Source organism: Halichoerus grypus, chromosome 4, assembly GCF_964656455.1.
Source record: "Halichoerus grypus chromosome 4, mHalGry1.hap1.1, whole genome shotgun sequence".
Taxonomy (NCBI): Eukaryota; Metazoa; Chordata; class Mammalia; order Carnivora; family Phocidae; genus Halichoerus; species Halichoerus grypus.
The window spans coordinates 133,899,630-133,925,790 of record NC_135715.1 but is presented as its reverse complement, the minus strand read 5'-3'; the positions used below and the strand labels follow the sequence as shown (position 1 = coordinate 133,925,790).

At 37.3% G+C, this 26,161-nt stretch overlaps 1 protein-coding gene across 4 annotated transcripts in view; it reads left to right on the top strand.

Annotated features, from left to right (window-relative positions):
• Positions 1-26,161, top strand: part of TLK1 (tousled like kinase 1) — a 154,743-nt gene that overhangs the window by 56,251 nt on the left and 72,331 nt on the right. For all 4 annotated transcript variants that reach the window (XM_036067307.2, XM_036067310.2, XM_078070982.1 and 1 more), the window contains one exon: positions 18,770-18,841. In XM_036067307.2, the coding sequence (XP_035923200.1) occupies positions 18,770-18,841 (72 nt within the window). The remainder of the gene's footprint in view (positions 1-18,769; positions 18,842-26,161) is intronic.

Sequence of the window (26,161 nt, the reverse complement as noted above, 5' to 3'; positions counted from 1 at the left end):
AAAATGACAAAGATTGGAAATAACTGGAAAGAAAATATTTCAGGTGATCATAGAGAAGAAGAAAGTAGAATTAAATATAAATTTGAGGTCAGTTTCTCCCTAACTCAGAACCTTCCAAAGACTTCCCATCACATTTAAAATACAGTTCAATGTCTTCATCATGAAAACCTCTGACCTAACTTTAAACTAACTACCCTGTTCAACTAACAACTGTCCCACTACACCTTGTTTTGTAACTTGCTTCAAACATACTTCAAATGTTGCTCAAGTATTACCTCTTCAAAGAGGCTTTCCCTGTCCACTCTATGTAAGAAGATAGCTATATCACTCTACCTTAACTCTTTAATTTCTTTAAAAGTACTTAATTGGTTCCTTACATAATACTAAATATTTATGTTTGTTTTTTGTCTCTTTCCTTTCTTGTACAGTGTAAGTTCCATGAGCCCGTGGAGTTTTTTTTTCTTCATTGCTATATTTCTAGCACCTGCAACAGTAGTAAGGCCCAAAATAAATATTTTTGAATGCATGAATGAATATCAAATAAACCATTCTTCAGAAACAAAAGCCAGAATGGTATAAAGAGATATTTTTTAAGGACTAATCATCCATAAGGAAGATATGACAATTATAAATTTTTATAGATCAAGCAGGTCTAGAAATACATGGTGAATTTATTAAAATGCAGTTATAATGAGGGCTTTTAATATAATTATTTTAAATTTTGTCTGTTTAAATATATATAAAACAGCAGGCTATACAAGATTTACTATTTGCACAATATAATCTATAGGGTTGATTTGATAGGTATACATACACATACAATAGTCAGTCCTCTTTATTCAGGGATTCTGTAATTGCAAATTCACCTACATGCTCAAATTTATTTGTAACCTCAAAATCAATACTCAGATTGCTTTTGCTGGTCATTCAAGGGCCTGTGCATGTGCAATGTTGAAAAATTTGAGTCGTTGGAGGCTGAATAAAGCAACATTCTGCCTGTGTGTCTCAGCTCTCCTAGTTTAAACAAGTGTTCTTTTCACAGTTTACTTAGTGCCATGTTTTTCACTTTTTTGTGATTTTTATTGGTGATTTTGCTCTTTAAAATGGCCCCCAAGGTTAGTAGTGCTGAGGTGCTGTCTAGTGTTCTGAGCACAAGAAGGCTGTGAGGTGCCTTAGGGAGAAAATGTGTGTTCTGTAAGCTTTGTTCAGTCATGAGTTATAGTGCTATTGGCTATGAATTCAGTGTGAATGAGTCAACAATAGATATTAAATAAGGCATCTTAAAACAAACACACTTTTATACAGAACAAGGTTATATATTAATTGGTTAACAAAAAATGTGATGCAAAGCTTGCAGGACCATAACTGTGTATTTCCCTGAGGCGATGATTTAGCAGCATTCACTAATTCAGTGTTTGCAGCTAATAACAAAACTTGGAGAGAGAGAAAACTTTTATTCTATCTATGCCACTTTTATCTTATCCCAAGCCTGCTTCACCTGTTTATTTTTTACTTGCCCCAGATCCTTGTGGCATGAGTTTTGTGGCTCTGTTGTAGGATTACAGATAGAAGGTAAAGGTAAATATTATAAAGGGTACTGATGTAAAAGTTATTGTGTAGCTGTCATGTTGGGAAAAGGAGCTAAATGTAAAGATATATTTTTTATTTTACATAGTGAGGAATCACACATGGTTGAAAGAATTTAAAAATTGTGTATTTTTGGTAAGGTAACTATTTGAAGAATTTAAAATAAAAAAGATAAATATATCAGGAAGAAGGGGACGCTGTGGTGCCAGTGAACTAAATTCTTCATCTTTCAGGGCTCATGGGTGGCTCCGTTGGTTAAGCGTCTGCCTTTGGCTCAGGTCATGATGCCAGGGTCCTGGGATCAAGCCCCGAGTCTTGCTCTCTGCTTAGTGGGGATCTTGCTTCTCCCTCTCCTGCTCCCCCTGCTTGTGCTCTCTCTGTCTCTGTCAAATAAATAAAATCTTAATAAATAAATTCTTCATCTTTCATGGCAAAGTCAATAAAGAATTTTTTGAAATATAGTACATAATAGAATACTCTGCACCTGTTTGAAAGAAAGGACTTAGCAAAGGAAAAAAGAAGTTAAGAATCTATTATATATTGATTTGGAATATTCCAGCCTGTATTAAGAGAAAAGAAAGCAATGCAGGACAGTCTGCATAATGTTATTTTTTTGAATAAGAAGGGAGGAACCAAGTTTGTATACTTCATTTGTTAGTGTAAACATATAGCCTCTAGAAAGATAATAAACAAAGTGAGGTAGCCTATTTGTATTGCCTATTCAAAAATTTCATTAAAAACAGTTTTTTAAAAAGTGGTCACCTCTGAATATTGGGACTGGTGTGGGAGGGAGAAATTTATATTTTTGTAATGAAATTTTTTTCCATGTGCCTATGTTGCTTTTATATTTTAAGAAATGTCCTATGAGTGTTTGCCCCCCCCAAAATCTATTTTTGGAAGGCATCAGAAGTCTGAGTGTGTGCTTGCATGTGTATATAACTGTGTATCTGATAATATAAATGATTATGTACTAGGTTTTTTAAAATTTTTTTATTGTTATGTTAATCACCATACATTACATCATTAGTTTTTGATGTAGTGTTCCATGATTCATTGTTTGTGCATAACACCCAGTGCTCCATGCAGAGCGTGCCCTCTTTATTGTTTTTTTATATATCTTTTTATTGTTATGTTAATCCCCATACATTACATCATTAGTTTTTGATGTAGTGTTCCATGATTCATTGTTTGTGCGTAACACCCAGTGCTCCATGCAGAACGTGCCCTCTTTAATACTCCTCCCACCCCCCTCCCCTCTAGAACCCTCAGTTTCTTTTTCAGAGTCCATCGTCTCTCATGGTTCTTCTCCCCCTCCGATTTCCTCCCCTTCATTCTTCCCCTCCTACTATCTTCTTTTTTCTTTTTCTTTTTTTTTTTTTTTTTTAAAGATTTTATTTATTTATTTGACAGAGAGAGACACAGTGAGAGAGGGAACACAAGCAGGAGGAGTGGGAGAAGGAGAAGCAGGCTTCCCCACTGAGCAGGGAGCCCGATGTGGGGCTCGATCCCAGGACCCTGGGATCATGACCTGAGCCGAAGGCAGACGCTTAACGACTGAGCCACCCAGGCGCCCCCTTTTTTATTTTTTCTTAACATATATTGCATTATTTGTTTCAGAGGTACAGATCTGTGATTCAACAGTCTTGTACAATTCATAGCGCTCACCATAGCACATACCCTCCCCAATGTCTATCACCCAGCCACCCCATCCCTCCCACCCCACCCCCCACTCCAGCAACCCTCAGTTTGTTTCCTGAGATTAAGAATTCCTCATATCAGTGAGGTCATATGATACATGTCTTTCTCTGATTGACTTATTTCACTCAGCATAACACCCTCCAGTTCCATCCACGTCATTGCAGATGGCAAGATCTCATTCCTTTTGATGGCTGCATAATATTCCATTGTATATATATACACCACATCTTCTTTATCTCTTCATCTGTCGATGGACATCTTGGCTCTTTCCACAGTTTGGCTATTGTGGACATTGCTCCTATAAATATCAGGGTGCACGTACCCCTCCGGATCCCCACATTTGTATCTTTGGGGTAAATACCCAGTAGTGCAATTGCTGGATTGTATGGTAGCTCTATTTTCAACTTTTTGAGGAACCTCCATATTGTTTTCCAGAGTGGTTGCACCAGCTTGCATTCCCACCAACAGTGTAGGAGGGTTCCCCTTTCTCCGCATCCCCGCCAACATCTGTCGTTTCCTGACTTGTTAATTTTAGCCATTCTGACTGGTGTGAGGTGGTATTTCATTGAGGTTTTGATTTGGATTTCCCTGATGCCAAGCGATGTTGGGTACTTTTTCATGTGTCTGTTGGCCATTTGGATGTCTTCTTTGGAAAAATGTCTGTTCATGTCTTCTGCCCATTTCTTGATTGGATTATTTGTTCTTTGGGTGTTGAGTTTAAGAAGTTCTTTATAGATTTTGGATACTAGCCCTTTATCTCATATGTCATTTGCAAATATCTTCTCCCATTCTGTCTGTTGTCTTCTGGTTTTGTTGACTGTTTCTTTTGCTGTGCAAAAGCTTTTTATCTTGATGAAGTCCCAATAGTTCATTTTGCCCTTGCTTCCCTTGCCTTTGGCGATGTTTCTGGAAAGAAGTTGCTGTGGCTGAGGTCGAAGAGGTTGCTGCCTGTGTTCTCCTTTAGGATTTTGATGGACTCCTGTCTCACACTTATGTCTTTCAACCATTTTGAGTCTATTTTTGTGTGTGGTGTAAGGAAATGGTCCAGTTTCATTCTTCTGCATGTGGCTGTCCAATTTTCCCAACACCATTTGTTGAAGAGACTGTCTTTTTTCCACTGGACACTCTTTCCTGCTTTGTCGAAGATTAGTTGACCTTAGAGTTGAGGGTCGATTTCTGGGCTCTCTATTCTGTTCCATTGACCTCTGTGTCTGTTTTTGTGCCAGTACCATACTGTCTTGACGATGACAGCTTTGTAATAGAGCTGGAAGTCTGGAATTGTGATGCCGCCAGGTTTGCTTTTCTTTTTCAACACTCCTCTGGCTATTCGGGGTCTTTTCTGGTTCCATACAAATTTTAGGATTATTTGTTCCATTTCTTTGAAAAAAGTGGATGGTATTTTGACGGGGATTGCATTGAGTCTGTAGATTGCTCTAGGTAGCATTGACATCTTCACAATATTTGTTTTTCCAGTCCATGAGCATGGAACATTTTTCCATTTCTTTGTGTCTTCCTCAGTTTCTTTCATGAGTATTTTATAGTTTTCTGAGTACAGATCCTTTGCCTCTTTGGTTAGATTTATTCCTAGGTGTCTTATGGTTTTGGGTGCAATTGTAAATGGGATCGACTCCTTAATTTCTCTTTCTTCTCTCTTATTGTTGGTGTATAGGAATGCCACTGATTTCTGTGCATTGATTTTCTATCCTGCCACTTTACTGAAGTCCTGTATGAGTTCTAGCAGTTTTGGAGTGGAGTCTTTTGGGTTTTCCACATAAAGTATCTTATCATCTGCAAACAGTGAGAGTTTGACTTCTTTGCTGATTTGGATGCCTTTTATTTCTTTTTGTTGTCTGATTGCTGTGGCTAGGACTTCTAATACTATGTTGAATAGCAGTGGTGATAGTGGACATCCCTCCCGCGTTCCTGACCTTAGGGGGAAAGCTCTCAGTTTTTCCCCATTGAGAATGATATTTGCTGGGGGTTTTTCATAGATGGCTTTTATGATATTAAGGTATGTACCATCTATTCCTATAGTCTGAAGAGTTTTGATCAAGAAAGGATGCTGTACTTTGTCAAATGCTTTTTCTGCATCTTTTGAGAGGATCATATGATTCTTGTTCTTTCTTTTGTTAACGTATTGTATCACGTTGATTGATTTGCAGATGTTAAACCAACCTTGCAGCCCAGGGATAGATCCCACTTGGTCATGGTGAATAATACTTTTAATGTACTGTTGGATCCTATTGGCTAGTATTTTGGTGAGAATTTTTGCATCCGTGTTCATCAAGGCTGTAATTCTCCTTTTTGATGGGGTCTTTGTCTGGTTTTGGGATCAAGGTAATGCTGGCCTCATAAAACGAGTTTGGAAGTTTTCCTTCCATTTCTATTTTTTGGAACAGTTCCAGACGAATAGGTATTAATTCTTCTTTAAATGTTTGGTAGAATTCCCCTGGGAAGCCATCTGGCCCTGGGCTTTTGTTTGTTGGGAGATTTTTGATGACTGTTTCAATTTCCTTAGTGGTTATGGGTCTGTTCAGGTTTTCTATTTCTTCCTGGTTCAGTTTTGGTAGTTGATACATCTCTAGGAATGCGTCCATTTCTTCCAGGTTATCTAATTTGCTTGCATAGAGTTGCTCATAATATGTTCTTATAATTGTTTGTATTTCTTTGGTGTTGGTTGTGATCTCATGATTTTGTTGATTTGGGTCATTTCTCTTTTCTTTTTGATAAGTCTGGCCGGGGGTTTATCAATCTTGTTAATTCTTTCCAAGAACCAGCTCCTTGTTTTGTTGATCTGTTCTCCTGTTCTTTTGGTTTCTATTTTATTGATTTCTGCTCTGATCTTTATTATTTCTCTTCTCCTGCTGGGTTTAGGCTTTATTTGCTGTTTTTTTCTCTAGTTCCTTTAGGTGTAGGGTTAGGTTGTGTACTTTGAGACTTTTCTTGTTTCTTGAGAAAGGCTTGTATTGCTATATACTTTCCTCTTAGGACGGCCTTTGCTGCATCCCAAAGATTTTGAACAGTTGTGTTTTCATTTTCATTGGTTTCCATGAATTTTTTAAATTCTTCTTTAATTTCCTGGTTGACCCATTCATTCTTTAGTAGGATGCTCTTTAGCCTCCATGTATTTGAGTTCTTTCCGACTTTCCTCTTGTGATTGAGTTCTAGTTTCAAAGCATTGTGGTCTGAAAATATGCAGGGAATAATCCCAGTCTTTTGGTACTGGTTGAGACCTGATTTGTGACCTAGGATGTGATCGATTCTGCAGAATGTTCCATGGGCACTAGAGAAGAATGTGTATTCTTTTGCTTTGGGATGGAATTTTCTGAATATGTCTGTGAAGTCCATTTGGTCCAGTGTGTCATTTAAAGTCTTTATTTCCTTGTTGATCTTTTGCTTAGATGATCTGTCCATTTCAGTGAGGGGGGTGTTAAAGTCCCCCACTATTGTTGTATTGTTGTCATTGTGTTTCTTTGCTTTTGTTATTAATTGCCTTATATAATTGGCTGCTCCCATGTTAGGGGCATAGATATTTACAATTGTTAGATCCTCTTGTTGGATAGGCCCTTTAAGTAGGATTTGTGTCCTTCCTCATCTCTTATTACAGTCTTTGGTTTAAAATCTAATTTGTCTGATATAAGGATTGCCACCCCAGCTTTCTTTTGGTGTATATTAGCATGGTAAATGGTTTTCCACCCCCTCACTTTCAATCTGGGGGTGTCTTTGGGCCTAAAATGAGTCTCTTGCAGAGAGCATATCGATGGGTCTTCTTTTTTAAAATCCAATCTGATAGCCTTTGTTTTGATTGGGGCATTTAGCCCATTTACATTCAGGGTAACTATTGAAAGATACAGATTTGGTGCCATTGTATTGCCTGTAAGGTGACTGTTACTGTATATTGTCTGTGATCCTTTCTGGTCTATGTTGCTTTTAGGCTCTCTCTTTGCTTAGAGGACCCCTTTCAATATTTCTTGTAGAGATGATTTCGTGTTTGCAAATTCCTTTAGTTTTTGTTTGTCCTGGAAGCTTTTTATCTCTCCTTCTATTTTCTATGACAGCCTAGCTGGATATAGTATTCTTGGCTGCATATTTTTGTTGTTTAGTGCTCTGAATGTATCACGCCAGTCCTTTCTGGCCTGCCAGGTCTCTGTGGTTAGGTCTGTTGCCAATCTAATGTTTCTACCACGGTAGGTTACAGATCTCTTGTCCCGAGCTGCTTTCAGGATTTTCTCTTTGTCTCTGAGACTTGTAAGTTTTACTAATAGATGTCGGGGTGTTGACCTGTTTTTATTGATTTTGAGAGGGGTTCTCTGTGCCTCCTGGATTTTGATGCCTGTTTCCTTCCCCAAATTAGGGAAGTTCTCTGCTATAATTTGCTCCAATATACCTTCTGCCCCTCTCTCTCTTTCTTCTTCTTCTGGGATCCCAATTATTCTAATGTTGTTTCGTCCTATGGTATCACTTATCTCTCGAATTCTGCCCTCGTGATCCAGTAGTTGTTTCTCTCTCTTTTTCTCAGCTTCTTTATTTTCCATCATTTGGTCTTCTATATCACTGATTCTCTCTTCTGCCTCATTTATCCTAGCAGTTAGTGCCCCCATTTTTGATTGCACCTCGTTAATAGTCTTTTTGATTTCAACTTGGTTAGATTTTAGTTCTTTTATTTCTCCAGAAAGCGTTTCTCTAATAACTTCCATGCTTTTTTCAAGCCCAGCTAGTGTCTTTAAAATCATCATTCTGAACTCTAGGTCCGACATCGTAATAATGTCCGTATTGAGTAGGTCCCTGGCAGTCAGTACTTCCTCTTGTTCTTTTTGTTGAGGTGATTTTTTCCATCTTGTCATTCTGTCCAGAGGAGAATAGATGAATGAGAGAACAAAATGCTAACAGGGTAACAACGTCCCCAGAAAATATACTCTAAACAAATCAGAAAAGACCTGAAACCGGGGGAAAAGAAAGGGAAAGACAGAAAAAAGAAAAAGGTAAAAACAAACAAAAACAGAACAAAACAAAAATACAGAATATGATCAAATATGATCAGGCTGGTGCATAGATCTGTGCCACACACTAGATTTTGGGTGTATTTTGGTCTGTTAGAAGAAAGTGTCTCCCAAAATTTTAAAGAAAAATTTATATATGTACAAAAATAAGGGTTGATACAATGAAGGGATGGAATATGATTGTAAAGATGAAAATTATAAAAAATTTTATAACAGGAATTGATAAGAAGTTGTTTGAAAAAAGAAGGAAGAGGATTTAAAAAAAAAAAAAGGGAGAGAATGTGATCAGGCAGGAGACTAGAACAAAGCGATACACTAGAGATTTAGGGTATATTTTTATTTGTTAGAAGAAACTGTATCTCAAAATTTTAAAGAGAGAACAACTTATATATATATGCCAAAAATAAGGGTAACTACTATGAAGGGATAGAATAGGACTCTAAAAATGAAAAATAAAATTGTTTTTTAAAAAGGGATTGATAAGATGTTGGTTGAAAAAGGGAAAAAGAAAAATTCAAAAAAAAAGTTTAAAAAAAAATTAACTTTGAAAGACTAAAGAATCATGGTAAAAAAAGCGATGGATTCTATGTGCAGTATTCCCCTAGCTCTGGTGTTCTGCCGTTCTCATTGATCGGTAAACTTGGTCTTGGCTGGCTATTCTTTCTGATCTTCTGGGGGAGGGGCCTGTTGCCGTGGTTCCCAAATGTCTTTGCTGGAGGCGGAATTGCCCTGCCCCTGCGCGTCTGGGCTAAGCAATCTGCTCGGATATGCTCTTGGGAGCTTTTGTTCCCTGCAAGCTTTCAGTGCAGCTTTGGAGGACGAGAGTGAAAATGGCGGCCTCCCTCTCCGCCCTAGAGGAGCTGAGAACTCGGTGCCCTACTCCTTGGTGAGCCCCAGAGAAAAGCAGTCAGTCACTCCCGTCTGCCTGGTCTCTGGCCGTACTCCGTGCTCACCTGGCCTGTGACGGCGCGTTTCTATCTCTGGGGCACGACCCCATGTGGAGTCTCCAAACCCAGCAGATACCTGCGGTGTGCTCCCGCGCCGCTCCTCCCGGGTGAGGATGGGGAGTCTCCCTGGATCTGCCGCTTGTTGGGTCCCTGCTGGAGGAGCAGTGGCCCGACTGTGCCCCGGATCACGGTTTATGGCAACCCCGAGCTGAGAGCCCGCGCCTCAGCTCCGTCTCTGCAGCCGGCTTCCCCGCTCTGATACCTGGGAGCTCTGCCGCACTCAGGCACCCCCGGTCTTTCTGTGACCCCGAGGGTTCTGAGACCACACTGTCCCGCGAGGGTTCCACCCCTTGCTTAGCCACTGGAGCAGCGTCCCTCAGCGGAGCGGACTTCTAAAAGTTCCGTTTTTGTGCTCTGGGGCTCTGTCACTTTCCAGAAACAGCTGACGGAGGCCCCCTCCCCCGCCGTCTCTCTTCCCAAATATCACCTCGGATTCACTTCTCCGCACGTCCTACCTTCCAGAAAGTGGTCGCTTTTCTGTTCAGAGTGTTGTTGCTATTCTTTTCTTCGATCTCCTGTTGAGTTCGTAGGTGTTCAGAATGGTTTGATCTCTATCCAGCTGAATTCCTGAGACCAGATGAAATCCAGGTCTCCTACTCCGCCCCCATCTTGCTCCGCCCTACGTACGAAGTTTTATCAAGCTTTCTTACCCCCTCTGTGCTCCTTTCTCCTCAATAATTTGAAACTTTTATAATCTTTTTGTATTGAGATACAGTTCATATGCCATAAAATTGATCCATTTTAAAGTGTACATTTCAGGGGTTTTTAGTATATCACTAAGTTGTGCAGCTATCACCACTGTCTAATTCCAGAATATTTTTATCACCCCGAAAAGAAACCCCATACACATTAGCAGCAACATCCCATTCTCCTGCTCTCCTACCCCACACTTTATCCCTGGCAACCATTTGTCTGTTATCTGTCTCTATGGATTTGCCTCTTCTGAACATTTCATATAAATGGATTCATACAAATATGCAACTTTGTTTTCCCTGGAGTTTATGGTTATGTCTTTAGTTTTTAAGTATTCAGTGGAAGCATCCAATACTTTCCAGCAGAGATGTACAAATCTCTCATTATTTTCAAATAGAAGTTGTTCTTAATTTTTTTCTTATTTTTCTTTAGATATCCTCCCTGAGGTTTTGTTGTTCTGTTCTTCTTTAGGATAGTTGTTCTCTCTTTCTACTGGATGCCTGTCATCTTGGAATCTCCCTTCTTGACTATCATGGGAATTCCTTTTGTGTCTGTCCTGTGTTTGAGCTCTGCTTCCTGTATGCCATCTCTTTCTCTTTCTTGGTTTATTCCTTTGCTTTGGTGGAACAGATTGTCTCGTTATTTCCTGAGGAAAGGTAAATGAATAGTTACATTTTTGGGACCTTGCATATTTTCCTCCTCCCCTTGGTTGTCTGCATATAGAATTCTAGGTTGGAAATCGTTTTATTAGAATTTTGAAGGTATTGTTCCATTGCCCTCTAGCTTGCAAAGTTACTGCTGAACATTCCAATACCATTCTGATTCCTGATCCTTTGTGAGTTACCTGTTTATTCTTCCCTAAAAGCTTTTAGGATCTTCTTTTTAATCCCTGTCATTTAAAATATTTTATTATGATGGGCCTTGGTGTGGGTCTTCTTGAACCAGTATACTTGGTCCAAAGTATGCCCTTCAGTCCTGAAACCAACATATAGTTAACTTGAATTAAAAAAAAAAAAAAAAAAAGCATGTCCTTCAATGCAGAAACTCATGCTTTCCAGTTCTAGAAAAGAAAAGTTTTCTTGAATTATTTCTTTGATAATTTCCCCACCTGGATTTTCTTACTCTTTTTTTCTGGAACTCTCATTATTTGGACCAAGACCTCTTGAACTGATTCTAGTTTTCTTTTTTTCTTTTTTTTTTTTTTTTTGGTCTCTTTCTGGGAATATTTCTTCAACTTTATCTTTGAATTCATACATTTTTTTTTCTTTTTATTTTAGCTATTATATTTTCTTTTTCCAGTTTTTTTTTTTTCCTTTTTTTGGTCGTGGTTCTCTAAATGTTTCATTTTTATAGTTTGCTATTATTAGGATATTTAGTAATGGTTTTATTTTTGTTTGAAGTTTTTTTTGTGCTCCCTTGGTTGTCTTTATTTCTTATGGACTTCTTTTAATTTTTTGTTTGTATTTCTTCAGATATGTGGTGCTGTTGGGCTTTGTTGATATACATGCATTAGGCGCTGAACACTTTTTGGAAGCTTTGTATGAGTAGGTAGGGCTTATTGACCAATAGGTTTTGCATAAGATGACATGGCTGGGTCATTTTTCTGAGAGATTTTCGATTCCTCCTATCTATAAGTCTTATATCTTGAGATGCTCTGCTTTCCTAGGGAGAAATTATATAGTTTTCTATCTGTGGAGTATAAGTTTGGGTACTAAGTGTCTGGAATTGAGCATGGAAAGGGGGCTAAGGGTCTCTTCAGTTAGTGTGTAGACTTGCTTTTAGTACCTTCTATTTCCTCACTGTGCCTTACATGCCTCAATCCATAGTTCTGTCTCACATTTCCAGAGATTAAATCTGGCCTGTAATAATTTTCACAACAAGATAGTAGTCAGTCATATCCTTTTGTCCTTACACATACAGTATGTTCTCTTTTTCTGGCGGCTTTCAAGATTTTTTTCTTTTTCTTTCTTTTTATGTATTTTTCTAAAAGATTTTATTTTTAAGTAATCCCTACACCTAACATGGGGCTTGAACTCACAACCCTGAGATCAGGAATTGCACACTCCACCAACTGAGCTGTTCGGGTGCCCCCCCATTTTTTTCTTTTTAAAAAATTTTTAGTGGATTAATTTTTTATTGATGTATAATTGCCATGTAACATTATATTAGTTTCGTTGTACAACATAATTCCATATTTGTATATATTGCAAAATGATCACCACAGTAAGTCTAGTGAATATGTCACCACCCAGTTACAATTTTTTTCTTGTGATGAGAACTTTTAAGATTTAATCTCTTAGCAGTTTTCATGTATGCAATATAGTATTATTAACTATAGTCACCATACTGTCATTTATGTTATCCCAGCACTTATTTATGTTGTAACTGGAAGTTTGTATCTTTTGACTTCTTTTATCCATTTCACCCACCCCAGCCCCCCTGCTTCTGGCAACTACTAATCTATTCTCTGTGGCTGTGTGCTTGGGTTTTGTTTTTTTGTTTGTTTGTTTTTAAGGTTCCACATATAAGTGAGATCATAAACTTTTGTCTTTCTTTGACTTATTTCACCTAGTATAATGCTGTCAGGGTCCATCCATGTTGTTGCAAATGGCAAGATTTCCTTCTTTTTTTATGGCTAATATTCCCTTGTATGTATGTATACCACATTTTCTTTATCCAGTTCTCCATTGATGGTCACTTAGGTTGCTTCCATGTCTTGGCTATTGTAAATAATGCTGTAGTGAACATAGGGTGCAGATATCTTTTTGAATTAGTGTTTGATTTTCTTTGGATGAATACCTAGAAGTGGAATTGCTGGGTCATATGGTAATTGTATTTTTGATATTTTTGAGGAACCTCCATACTGGTTTTTTTTTTTTAAGTTTATTTAAGTAATCTCTATACCCAGCATGGGGCTCCAGCTCATGCCCCCGAAACCTAGAGCCACATGCTCCACCAACTGAGCCAGCCAGGTACCCTGCTCTATGCTGTTTTCCATAGTGGCTGTACCAGTATACATTCTCGCCAATAGTGGCCAAGGGGTCCCTTTTCTCCACATCCTTGCCAACACCCTATTTTTTATCTTTTAAATAATAGCAATTCTAATAGGTGTGAGGTGTTATCGTATTGTACTTAGATATGGTTTTCTTTGTACTTCTGCTTGGAGGAATCATTGAGCTGCTTCAATCTGTAAATTTATGTCTTTAACCAAATTTTAGAATTTTCAGGCTATTCTTCAAATATTTTTTGTGCCCATTTTTCTTTCCTGTGACTCCAAATACATGTATGTTAGACTGTGACAGTGTCCAACAGACAGCTTTTTTTTTTTTTTTAAAGATTTTATTTATTTGACAGAGAGAGAGGCAGTGAGAGAGGGAACACAAGCGGGGGAAGCAGGAGAGGGAGAAGCGGGGAGCCCAATGCGGGGCTCGATCCTAGGACCCTGAGGTCGTGACCCCAGCCGAAGGCAGACGCCCAACGACTGAGGCACCCAGGCGCCCCCAGACTACTCTTTTTCAATATTTTTTTCTCTGTATTTTTTAGTTTGAATAATTTTCTTAGCTCTGTCTTCAGTACTTTCTCCATTTTGATGTTAAGCCCATCCATTGAATTTTTTTATTTTAGAGAGTGAATTTTTCAGTCATGGGATTTACATTTGGTTCTTTTTTTATATTTTTATTTCTTTTCTGAAATTTCCAATTTGTCCATTTATTGCAAGTATATTCTCTTTTGTCATCTTGAGCATACTTAGAGTAGCTGCTTTGAGATCTTTGCTAATTTCAATATCTGAGTGACTTATGGTTGATCTCTTTTGGTTGTCTTTTTTTTTGAATATGTGTCACATTTTCTTCTTTCTTTGAGAATGTTTAGAAATTTTGTATTTCATTCTTCACATTGTGAATAACACATTGTAATGACTCTGGGGTTTGGTATATTCTTTTGGAGAGTGTTGATTTTTTGGTTATTATTTGTATTATTAGAAAACAATTAACTTGGCTGGACTAAACTCCAAGCTATTTCTCCTCACAGAGGATGGTGGCTGACTACTCTGCTCAATTGTTTAAGTATTTGGACTGCTTAGAGTGTTTCAGCCATGTATATATTAATGATCAGCCATAGACATGGGTAGAGTTAATATGCAGAATATGGAACTCTTGTTTTTGCAGTTGATTTCCAGTATATGCCCTCTCACTTTCCGGCTGGTGCAGTAGCTCTAAACTCTGGTCTTTCAAGCCAGTAAGACTGCATATTTTGATCCAAATTCAAGCTGCTCCATGCTGCTCAGACTAGGGACCTTTCTTCAGGCAAAAGCTGTAAAAACACCGAGTTCTATTCCCTTTTTCCAAATGTTGTCTCCTATCCAAATTCTGCCTACTTTTGGTTGCTCTCAAGTGCCTTCAGGTAGTTGGTTTTTGTTTTTGTTTTTGTTTTTTTAAGATTTATTTATTTTAAGATTTTATTTAAGAGAGAGTGCATGTGTGAGAGAGCACATGAGCAGGGGAGAAGGGCAGAGGGAGAGGGAGAAGCAGACTCCCCGTTGAGCGGGGAGCCTGATATGAGGCTCGATCCTAGGATCCTGGGATCATTACCTGAGCTGAAGGCAGATGGTTAAACGACTGAACCACCCAGGCGCCTCTAAGATTTATTTATTTCAGAGAGAGAGAGAGTGAGCATGCACGAGCACTTGGGGGAGAGGCACAGGGAGAGGGAGAGAGAGTCTTAAGCAGACTGTGCTGAGCATAGAGTCTGACACGGGGCTCAGTCTCACAGCCTGGAGATCATGACCTAAGCTGAAACCTAGAGTCAGATGCTTAACCGACTGTGCCACCCAGGTGCCCCCACGTAGTTGTTTTTTATATTTTTTTCCAGAATATATAGTTATCTGTGGGAATATTGGTATGATGAGATATTCTATTACTTGTGATAGAATATTATATTTTTTGTTTTAAAAGGTAAAAATACTTCATGAATATATATCGATACCTCCAATTCAAATCAGAACTAACAAGTTTTTTTGTTATGTCTCTTCTTCTATACTAAGAGTTGTGGTTCTCAAGGACATAAAGCAGATGATAGAATTAGAATGTCACATAATTATTTACTCCTTTCTTCATCTTACAGCAGTCTGAGTAACAATAGTTGTACTGTTACAGTGACCAAAGTGATTACTGAAAACAGTTAAATTTTTTTTTGCTTGTGCTTCCCATAAACTTCCATCTCCTATTTTAAAAAATATTTTATTATTAACAATTTTGCATACATTTAGCCATTATTTATACTCTCTTCCATGTACTTCTCATTTAATCTTTTTTTTTTTTTTTTTTTTTTTAGGATTGTATTTATTTATTAGAGAGACAGCGAGAGCAGGAACACAAGCAGGGGGAGTGGGAGAGGCAGAAGCAGGCTTCCTGCTGAGCAGGGAGCCCGAGGCAGGGCTCAATCCCAGGACCCTGAGATCATGACCTGAGCCGAGGGCAGATGCTTAATGACTGAGCCACCCAGGCGCCCCAATCTTTACCAACAAGTAGATCATATTATTGCTTGCTGTTAGTTCTTAGGTAGGTTCTTTTTGGTTATCTAACACTTATTCTCTAGGTTCTTTTGGAAGGCTCGTAGGAGCCGTATTTCCTGATCTCCAGCATTTGGTAACAGTTTATCTGTGCCTTCTATGTGTTCAAGAGCAATTTTACTGAATATAAAACACTTCATTTATATTTTCTTGAGTATCTTAAATATATTACTCCATTTTCTTCTGGCATATAGTGTTGCCTTGGAAAAGTTTGATGTTGGCTTTCTGGGTTGGTATTAGGTGTACGTCATGCTTTTTCAGTCAGCAGTTTCAAAAAACTTTTAATTTTCAAGGGCATTTTCTTGCATTATAGCTTTCACTATTTTTTTATGGTAGTGGTCTTTAAAGACTTCTTTTACTTGAATGTTGAATTTTTATTGCTTCATTAGTTGTTGCCTTCTCTTTTATCCCTCCATTTGGATAAATGTTCAGTGGATATATGTTGTATGTGTTTTCTCTCAAGTTCATTCAGGCTTAGTCTTCATTTCTGAAACTGTCCCCCCCCCCCATTTCTGATGTTTTCCTGAGTTTTGTTAACCTAAACCTGAGTTTTTTGAAATTTGGTTTATGTTGTTCTTTCATGTCTTGAGTCATTTTTGTAATGTTTTTTATCTCATTTTAAAATAGTAGGTTACAATTTTCACCTATTTTATGGGTGTGTGTTCTTGGTGTGGTTTCATTATTAGGATGTTATTACGTATCTTCTTTTTTTTCTTTTTTTCTTTCCTTATAATAACTTCATGGGATTGACCTAATCATTTTCTGTTGTTTACATTTTTGTGGTTTAGAATGGCTTTTCTTACAGAGCTCCTTCTGCTATTGTTTTAGGGCACTCTTCAGAAGTGTGGCATTTGCTTTCTGAAATTTCTAGGCTTTGCTCCCTTCCTTGCTTTTATCTGAATATTCTCCTTCCTTTATCTTCAATGTACCAGTTGTGCTCAATAGAGGCTAGATTGTTGCAACTAGTTCATAGAGGCTAGATTGCTCCAACTTCTTCAGAGTTCACCATGGACCTCCTATACTAAATCATTTTTTGAAAGGAGAAACCCTTTGAGTTAGAGCTTTTGTACTCAAATTGCTATTTTCAGTGTCTCTATTCTCAGATCTGACAGATACTCTGTTTCCTTTTGCTTCCTCTCATATGACACAGGTCCTGTGGTTATTGGTGATTTGTCTCCACCTGCTATCTGGGGGGAACTCATGGAGATTCCTTGTCAGCCAGTTTTGTTGTAAATGTTGTCTGTTGGTTTGGGGTTTGTATTTTTATCTGAGGATTTAGGGATGCTCAAAAATATTGGCGTGGCCTCTGTTTTCCCTGAATCTAATTTACCACTTGTTAATTGCTGTTTATGGTTTGTTTTGTTTCAAGTTTGATAATCTTGCTCTAATTAGATTATACCTTCCTCCAGATAGTGCTGGAATATTAATCAGTTCGAGTCCTGGTTTATGTTGAAAACAGCCTTTAGGTTGTCCAGCATAGTACTAGACATGTATCTAATGACTCAGAGTCATCAGTTTAGAAGTTAGCCTAAGGGTAATTGTAGGCCAATTTCCAACCTTTTAATAGTGGGATTAGCACCTACTCTTATCTTTTTTCCCCCATTCCAGAACTTTGTTTTTTGTTTTTTAAATTTAAATTCAGTTAATTAACATAATGCATTATTAGTTTCAGAGGTAGAGATCAGTGATTCATCAGTCTTATATAACACCCAGTACTCGTTATATCACGTGCCTGCCTTGATGTCCATCACTCAGTTACCCCATCTCTCCCACCCTTTTCCCCTCCAGCAACCCTCAATTTGTTTCCTATGATTAAGAGTCTCTTATGGTTTGTTTCCCTCTCTGATTTCGTCTTGTTTTATTTTCCCTCCCTTCCCTTATGATCCTTTGTTTTGTTTCTTAAATTCCATATATGAGTGAGATTGTTTGATAATTGTCTTTCTCTGATGACTTATTTCACTTAGCGTATAATACCCTCTAGTTCCATCCACGTTGTTCCAAATGGCAAGATTTCATTTTTTTTGATGACTGAGTAGTATTCTATTGTGTGTGTGTGTACACACACACATACACATCTTTATCCATTCATCTTTCGATGGACATCTGAGCTCTTTCCATAGTTTGGCTATTGTGGACATTGCTGCTATAAACATTGGGGTGCAGATGCCCCTTTGAATCACTACATTTGTATCTTCGGGGTCAATACCTGGTGGTAGCACCTACTCTTAAGTTGCAGGAAAACAGGGATATCAGGTGGCCTGCCTGTACACGAAGGTCATTCATGCATCATCTTTGATGTGTATGCCATAGCATGTCATCCTCTGATCTAAACATTACTGGAAGACATTGATTTGTTACTGATGGTCCAAAAAGTCTACAAAATAATGAGCATCATAGAAACATATTGGAAACATAGCTGATGTCATCCTACAAAATGATAGCTCATTTCTCTTGGTCACTGTCTAAAAATAATGGAAAGGAAATGTAGAAACTCTTGGGTGAAGCAATTAAAATGGTAGAGATGGTAAAAGATTTTCTTGAAAGACTAAACCAAAACAAACAAAAAACCAGGGATTGTCCAGTTTGTTAATATAAAGAGAGGCAGAGGGGTGTGGATGGGATATGATAGAATTTGATGAGATTGTGAAGGGAATTAAGGAGCACAAATAATACTTTTGGTTAAAGGAAGCATCAGTTTTTATGTATTGGGTTGTAATTTTAGGGATCTTGTTATCCTAGTAATAGCCCAGTTCCTTTGCTCCTGAATTTGGTATTCTAAAAAATCAGCTAAAACAACTCAGTTCCTGAAACACAGATCTTTATTGATTTGGTAAAACTTTCCAAGATATTTGTAGTGTTAAGTAATTGATATTTCTTATTTTTAAGATTTATTTATTTATTTTAGAGAGAGCATGCACGAGAGGGGCAGAGGGAAAGGCAGAGAGAATCTCAAGCAGACACCGGGCTGAGCACAGAGCCTGACACAGGGCTTGAACTTACGACCCTGAGATCAGGACCCTAGCCGAAACCAAGAGTTGGTCACTTAACTGACTCTGCCACCCATGCACCCTGATATTTCTTATTTTTACTTCATTTAACTTCCTTACTTAAAGGAATCATACTTTATTTTCATTTATGAATGTAGATTATTTACCTTGTAGTATGTTTCATCTAAAATTACTCCTAATTTTTACCTTTTTAAAAATTTTTAACAGGCCTCAACAAATAATGAAAGTTCTAATCACAGTTTTGGAAGCTTGGGATCTTTAAGTGACAAAGAATCTGAGGTAAGTAACTTCATTTTAAATATGGTGCTATTAAAGTAAAAGCTGGAATCACGTTTTTTCTTTTAATAGTTTTTCCTCCTCCCCCAACCCCCCCCCCCCCAGCAATCCTTGTGGTAAAGGTTAATGCTAAAGTTTTTGGTAGGAACATTTTGTTCTGCCTTATGAAGCACAGTATTCAGACTGAAGACTATTTGGCATTAGAAAGAAAATATAGTTTCTTTGGTGACGTAGTTGAATTTCTACATTAGTGGTATAGATGTTCTTAATGGAAGACAGTTACTAGCCATTCATAATTCTAGTAGGCGAAAGTGGTTTTTGAACTGTGTTTACAGTTTTCTATTATTTTTTGTTATACTTCCCTCTTAGCTTGGTTCTGAGTAAGGGTTTGTTTACTTTCTGAGATGTAGATAATACATTTTTTTCTTTTTGAAATTTCTTGTCGAATTTCATGCCGTTGGTTTTCATTTTTCATATTTAAAAATATCTGGAAAATCCTCTCTCCTCCCACCCACTTACCGACCCCACTAAGAACATACATGGAATTTTACAAGTAGGTATTTAGATCCATGGTACAGTTAACATTGAGCATGATACACTTGATGGCATCTGTTTGAAATATGTATACAGGAAGTTCTTTGGGTTTTAGCATTCACTTGATGCTGTAACATCACTTTTTGTGGCTACAACCTTACAATATGTCCTTTGCTCAGATTATAGACTTCTGTTACTTTTCAATGCATGCGTGTGTGTGTGTGTGTGTGTGTGTGTGTGTGTGTGTGTGTGTGTTTGTGTGTGTGTTTTCCCTTCAATGTTAACTTGTTTCTCTTTGATCCATTTTGGTCTTTTTTCTACTTGGGTTAGTATAGATATATCCCCTTGATAACACCAGTAGGTCTAGCACTCAGTAACTCTTAGCCATTTGGTTTTGGTGTTCAGTGGAAAGAGAATATCAAAGGTGGCATTTTTTTAAGTCCTGTGTTACTGAAAGCATCTAGGAATCTCTCTAGGTAGACAGTTTTGTGCAGTACTGTGCAGGCACCCTGACACTCCAAAGGAGTGTGGCATAGGGTTTTCACTCATCAGGCTTTCCCTTCCACAGAGACAACTGGCAGGCAGCTGAAAGGACTGTGCAAGTGACGGGACTTTATCCGCAGTAGGTTCCCTTGAGGTAAGCGTTAGTAGCCCCTGTAGTACCAGATTATCACAGTTTAGTTTTTTTTTCAAATTAGCACACTTATATTAAGTCCTTAAAAATTGTAGGTTTAGATTTAGTCAAAGTACAGCTTTTTAGAAACTATCAAGAATGTTTTCACTTTATATCTCCTGGACTTTGGAACATTTCTTGATATTTCCAGATTTTGGTCTATTTAGTAACTTCACATGCCTTTCCTTTCATAGGCTGTTATGTTACGAAGGGCAATAAAATAATTTTAGATATTTCCCTTTTCTTTTCACCAAATCTGATGTTTTTGACAGATTTTTTATAGCAAAACATAGTAAAAGTTAGATCATCTGTAACAGGTATTTCTGTGTTCTTTATAGTCTCCCAATATAAGCTGTAGATGCAGCTTTAATTTTTTCAAAGGAATCAGTCTATAAGAAAGTACCACTTCCCTTTAAAGAATTCCAAGAATCACTTTTGATTGTATTTTTAGTTAAAAAAAAAATTTTTTTTTTAAGACCATACTGTAATTTACAGTGAAGTACAATTCGGTTAAGCATTGCATATACTTTGCTTAATTTGTATAGAAATTTTGATATTTGAAGCATTTATAGAAAATCTTAAAAATTTGGGGGCTTTTGCTGGTCTGTGTTCAGCATCAAGAATTTTTACAAATTGTTAAGTCAAGTGGCACAGTATTTTGGAAATGACTACAGCTTATACATTTTCCTTAAGATTTGAAGAAGCAATTTTTTTGTCTTATCATTTAAGAAGCTACTTATCTGGAAAATGATTTCTAGGTTTTATTTCTATACTAGATACTTTAACAAATTTCCTTGGGGTGAAATTTTACACACCTCAAAATACAGGTATTTGTCGATCATTATGTGAAGTTGTGAAGTTGTGGGCGTGAACAATTATAGGGTCAAGTACTACTTTCTTTCCTGGTGCACCAGTAGTAAAGTTTATGTAGTATTGTTCTCTGATGTCATTTTATTCTTTTGGTACTCCGTCCCCTGATCCATTACATTTTCTTAAATAATAGTTTTTGTTATATGAAAAATAGTACTGAAGGTTTATTTAAAAAAAAAAATAGCTTTTCTCTCCACCTCACTCTTCATTCTTTCAGCTCTTCTTCTTGGTATTTATTTCCACATTTTAATATAAATAATATGCATATCTTAGCTTTTGTTTCTTCAGTTGGGCATTTTCCTCCCACCCAGTACTCTTTCAGATGCCCAGAACTCCTCTGTTTTCTAGCTTTTTACTTTTAAAACTGAAAAGCATCTGATATTCACTGTTAAACTCCTTTGAATCTACTTCAATTGAAATTTTTCATTTCAGTTTATATATGAATTACTTCTTATATGGATTTGCCTTTTATTTCTAAATGTAGAATTGTAGAACAGAAAGGTTTTTCCCTTTGTTAATGAAATTGCCTAGTTGGTAGGAAGGTGTCAGTCCTGTTTTTGCTTCATTTTACATCATTCTAGGTCTGTTCAGTATGTTCCAAAAATTTACTGTGTTTTCAGTAAGCATTTATTACATATGTGTTATCTTCTAGCCTCTGTGCCCAAGCAAAGAGAATATAAAAAAATGAATACAGTGCAATCCCTACCTTCACATGAGATCACTGTCTAGTAGGACAGACAAACTGCTTCATAAACAGTGTAGACTATGCTATAATAGATGTAAGCACAAGGTACTATGGGAGCAAAGAGCAAGAAACCCCTAATTCCATCTTTGCTGGGGAGAAGGTGGGGGAGAAAAGTCAAGTCTTCCTTTAGAGGAGAGAGGATAGTTGAGTTGTTAGGCTGTGAATTCATCCCAGAAGACAAGGGTAAAGTACGAGAAGAAGACAGGCAGAAAGACTAGGATACGCTTTTGCTTTTGCATGGAAGCATGGCAAGTAGTTCTGTTCAAGACATGAGGCAGTGATTCTCAACCCTTAGTGCACTTTTAGATCACCTGAGAAGCTTAAAAAATTTACCAAGCTGCCTACTGGTTTGAAGACCTCTGGAATAGGTAGGCTATGCAAGAATGGTGAAAGATAGGTAGGAGTCAGGGTTTGAAAGCCCTTGTACTTCGTAGTAAGGAATTTGGACTGTTGTCTAGATAATGGAGAGCCATTTAAACAGAAGGAACAAAAGGCAAAGTAGAGATGAATAGGCTCCCCCAGTTTGTAGTGTAGAGGATAAAATTGGAGGGAATGAAACCTAAATTGGGAAGATCATTTAGTTAAGGAATATTGTCTCCTTTACAAAACTCCCAACTTCCACAGTTTAATATTAGGAGGAAACAGGGTTCTAATTAGTGTTCTCAAGTTTACCTTTTGGGCTCTGCCTTCCCCTTCAGATTCTCAAACTTTGGTTAATGGTATTACTCCCCAGGCCCATGTTTCTCAAACTTCAGTGTGCAAGTGAATTACCAACAGTTCCTTTTGTCTATAGATCTGGGGTGGGGGTTTGCATTTCTGACAAGCTCTCGGATTCCCCTAGATAGTAGTAGAATCAGTATGGTTTAATGACTGAATGAGGGGAAAGAAGGAAAGGGAAGAGCCTAGGATTATTTAAAGGTATCTAGCTTTAGGTGAATGTTAGTGCCTTTGACCAAAATAGACAACACAGAAGGAAGAAACATAGGTTTGGCATAGAAGATAATGAATTAAGTTCTGGACAACACTGAGTTTGAACATCTGTGAATTGACCAAATGAAGATGGTACTTCAGATAGGCAGTAGGAGTTATCTGGAGCTCAGGAGAGAGGTCAGGTTAGAGATGAAGACTTAGAGGAGTTTTTGGCACAGGTGACCACTTTGAGTGGTCATAGGATTTCTGGGGGTGGGTCTCTGAGAGTCTTTCTGGGGCTTCCCAGGGTCAAAACAATTTTTATAGTAGTGCTAAGGCATTATTTGCCCCCCCCCTTTTTTTTTTTTTTTACAATAATGCTAAGACATATCTGGCTTTTTAACTTTCATTTTCTCTGGAGTTTACAGTGAAAATTTCCAGTCTGTAATGACACATGATGACATCATCACCCTGACTTACGAATTGTGTACTTGTATATTCTGATGTTTCAAAACTTCTTTAGTTTTAACATCTAGAATAGTAAATATCGATAGTTATAGCCTATGCAAAGCTCTGAGGCATCCTTGACAGTTTTAAGAGTTTGTAGAGGAGTCCTGGGACCTAAAAGTTTAAAAACTGCTTCTGTGGGTGAACTCATTTTGATAGTGCGTGTAATGCTGGGAAATGTTAGCAGGCGAGGTAAGCGTGCTAGAGTAAGAGTAGTAGTCTGGTAAGGAGGTGTAGACTGTAGGAGGAAGAGGAGAAAGAGGGGAGAATAAGGAGTAGAACTAAATGTTACAGAAGTCAATTAAGATAATGACTATAAAAAGTGACTAAGAATTGTCACTTAGGCTTAGTTTTAGTAGACTAATGGGAGCAAGATACTAGATTGTAGCCCATTAAAGAGAGCTGGGATAGTGAGGAAATAGTGACAGCAAATATTGACTACTCTCGGCAGAATCTTGATGATAAGGGAGATGGTGTCTAGAGTCTTAACAGGCTCGACATACTATGTATAGGGAAGGGCTTGTAGCAGAGCTGTGACGACAGGACAAGGAAAGTGCTGAAAAGAGAGGAGAAAATAGAACCAAGCTTAACACCTTTTTTGGGGAGGTGGTATGAAATGCCGAGATCCAGAACCTGGGTGGGCAGGGTTCATTGTGGACAGAATTAACTGGGAACAGCTTTTCCCCTGATGGGCAAACTTCCAGCCTAATAACCTTTCTCTTGCTCCACAGTGAAATAGAGTTTATCAGCTGAAGGAAAGAATCATGAATTGGTTGTGGGTGTGAGAATGATGAAAATTTTATGGGAGGAACCAGAAGGGGAGTTTGCAGGGGATGGAGGGAGATGGCCATTCATCTTATTTTAAATGTTTCAGAATGCCTGAAGGAGTTGGAAACAGGATCTGTGCATATTGTCTGCTGGCCAAAAGTCCAGATTATTTTATGAGGATAAGAGAAGGAGCCCATATTTCTTGGTTATCAGTGTTTTCCAAGTTTTAAAATCTGCCTGATTCACCTATTTGCAGTTCTTCTTCAAGGACCCATCTCTAACTAAGCACAAAGACCTTCTCTAACTTTCTCTAAATTCTTTGTATTTGCCGTCTCCACTCATCTTTACCTCAGGATGCTAAGATAAATTACCTTGTAGCTCATTTGGAATTTATAATGAACAGTTATACCATAACTCTCCTCCCTACCTCTCCTTTTGGATGTCCTAGGATGTATTTTATGTTACTTTGTCTTATTTTATTTCTTACTAAGGTTGAAATATTTGTGACCGAATATAAATGATTGAATTACATCATCTTTAATAATGTTGGAGAAGCACATTTAAGTCTATTTATACCTGTGTCCTTACATACAGCATATTACATAATAATGTTGATAAAGCAAACACATGTTAAATTATTTTATTTTTGCCTCAATTTAATCTTTAATATTCATCTTTTATAATTCTTCTGTGTAACCTAAATCATTGATGTTGAACAGTTTATTTTTATTTATTTACTTATTTTAACATTTTATTTATTTGAGAATGAGAGAGAGACCACAAGCAGGGCAAGCGGCAGAGGGAGAGGGAGAAGCAGACTCCCCGCTGAGCTGGGAGACCAACGTGGGGCTCAGTCCCAGGAGCTTGGGATCCTGACCTGAGCTGAAGACAGACGCTTAACTGACTGAGCCACCCAGGCACCCCTGTGTTGAACATTTTTAAAAAGATTATTTCTCTTTCTAGAGCCAGTTTTTTTTTTCCCCTTCCTCTTGAGTAATTAATTACCAGTTCTTTAACCCTCTGTCCACTAGCATTGAATTACTGTTTATTTGGGTCCAAGTACATTTGATTTCTGAGATATTTAGGATTAAGGATTTTAATTAGAGGTATATGGAAGCTAGGATAGTTGTTGGATCTAGACACTTAAACTTAGATCCATTTTCAGAATTGTAATGATTGTAATGAGAGAAAAATATGATACGGTGCCTTGACTGTCTTAATTTACCTCTAATGTTGATTAATGAAGGTCATTTTATGAAAGTTCTGATTAACTTTGTCATTTGAATTAAGTTTCTAGAAGTGGTCTTGAAACCTAAATGAGATTTTTTTTTTCTCATTCGAGTTGAAGTGATGGTATTAAAGATAGTTTGAAGCATTAATTCTTCATTAATTCTTTTCTTGTTCTTTTTTTAAGAAGAATTTTCAAAGGACCACATTACGTATGGTTTCTTATTTTCATATTTTGGATGAAGTAGAAATTAAGAACACCAGGGAATTGGACCTAAAACTAGGTTGGACCTGACTTTAGGAGTGCATTATTTCCATTTCTAGGACTAGTGGTAATTGTTTATAGAGTTCTTTAATAGGTTATTTTTAACGTAAAATCTCCTTTGTTGAAGTAGGTATTTAAAAATTACACATACACATGTATAAATTGATTTAAATGGGTTATATTCTGGTATTAGTAAATTGGCTGAATTAGTAGAGTGGTAAGAGTACTTCCTGTTTTTATTTCGTTTCTGCTCATACCCATCTCTACTTTTTATATTTCTTTTTTGCTCTCTTAATAGTGTTTGGCTTAAATGTTTGCTCAGTGAATACTTAGGTATCCTAGATTGATTGGAAATTATGATTCTATTTGAAGATAGAGGTAAAACTGACCTTAAATTTTAGGTTTTAGATAGATTTTTAAAAAAAATTCGTTAAAGTTTTACTTGTCTATATGTATTTGTTATAATCCAGAAAAATCTTTTTTTTAATGTCTTAGTCTGAATACCCAGTAAGAAAGAAGAAGACTTGAAAAATGAGTTTAGTGATGTGTAGTTAAGTATCACTGAAAGTTACATTTTCATGCCTATTCCTCCCCTACGTGAATTACCTTGTTTTTGACTTTATTCTGTTTAAATCTGTTCAGCTCCTCAAGATTGTTAGAAAACTAGTTCATTGCCCTCATCAATTTTAAGAAATACTCTTTGTATCCTGCTGCCTACATTCTTTTCTAAAATATTTTAGCCTGATAAATGATTTTTGTGGTATTCTTGATGGGTTCCTCCATCTTTTCTTATCTTTGTGCTGGTAGTATTTTCTCATTACTTCT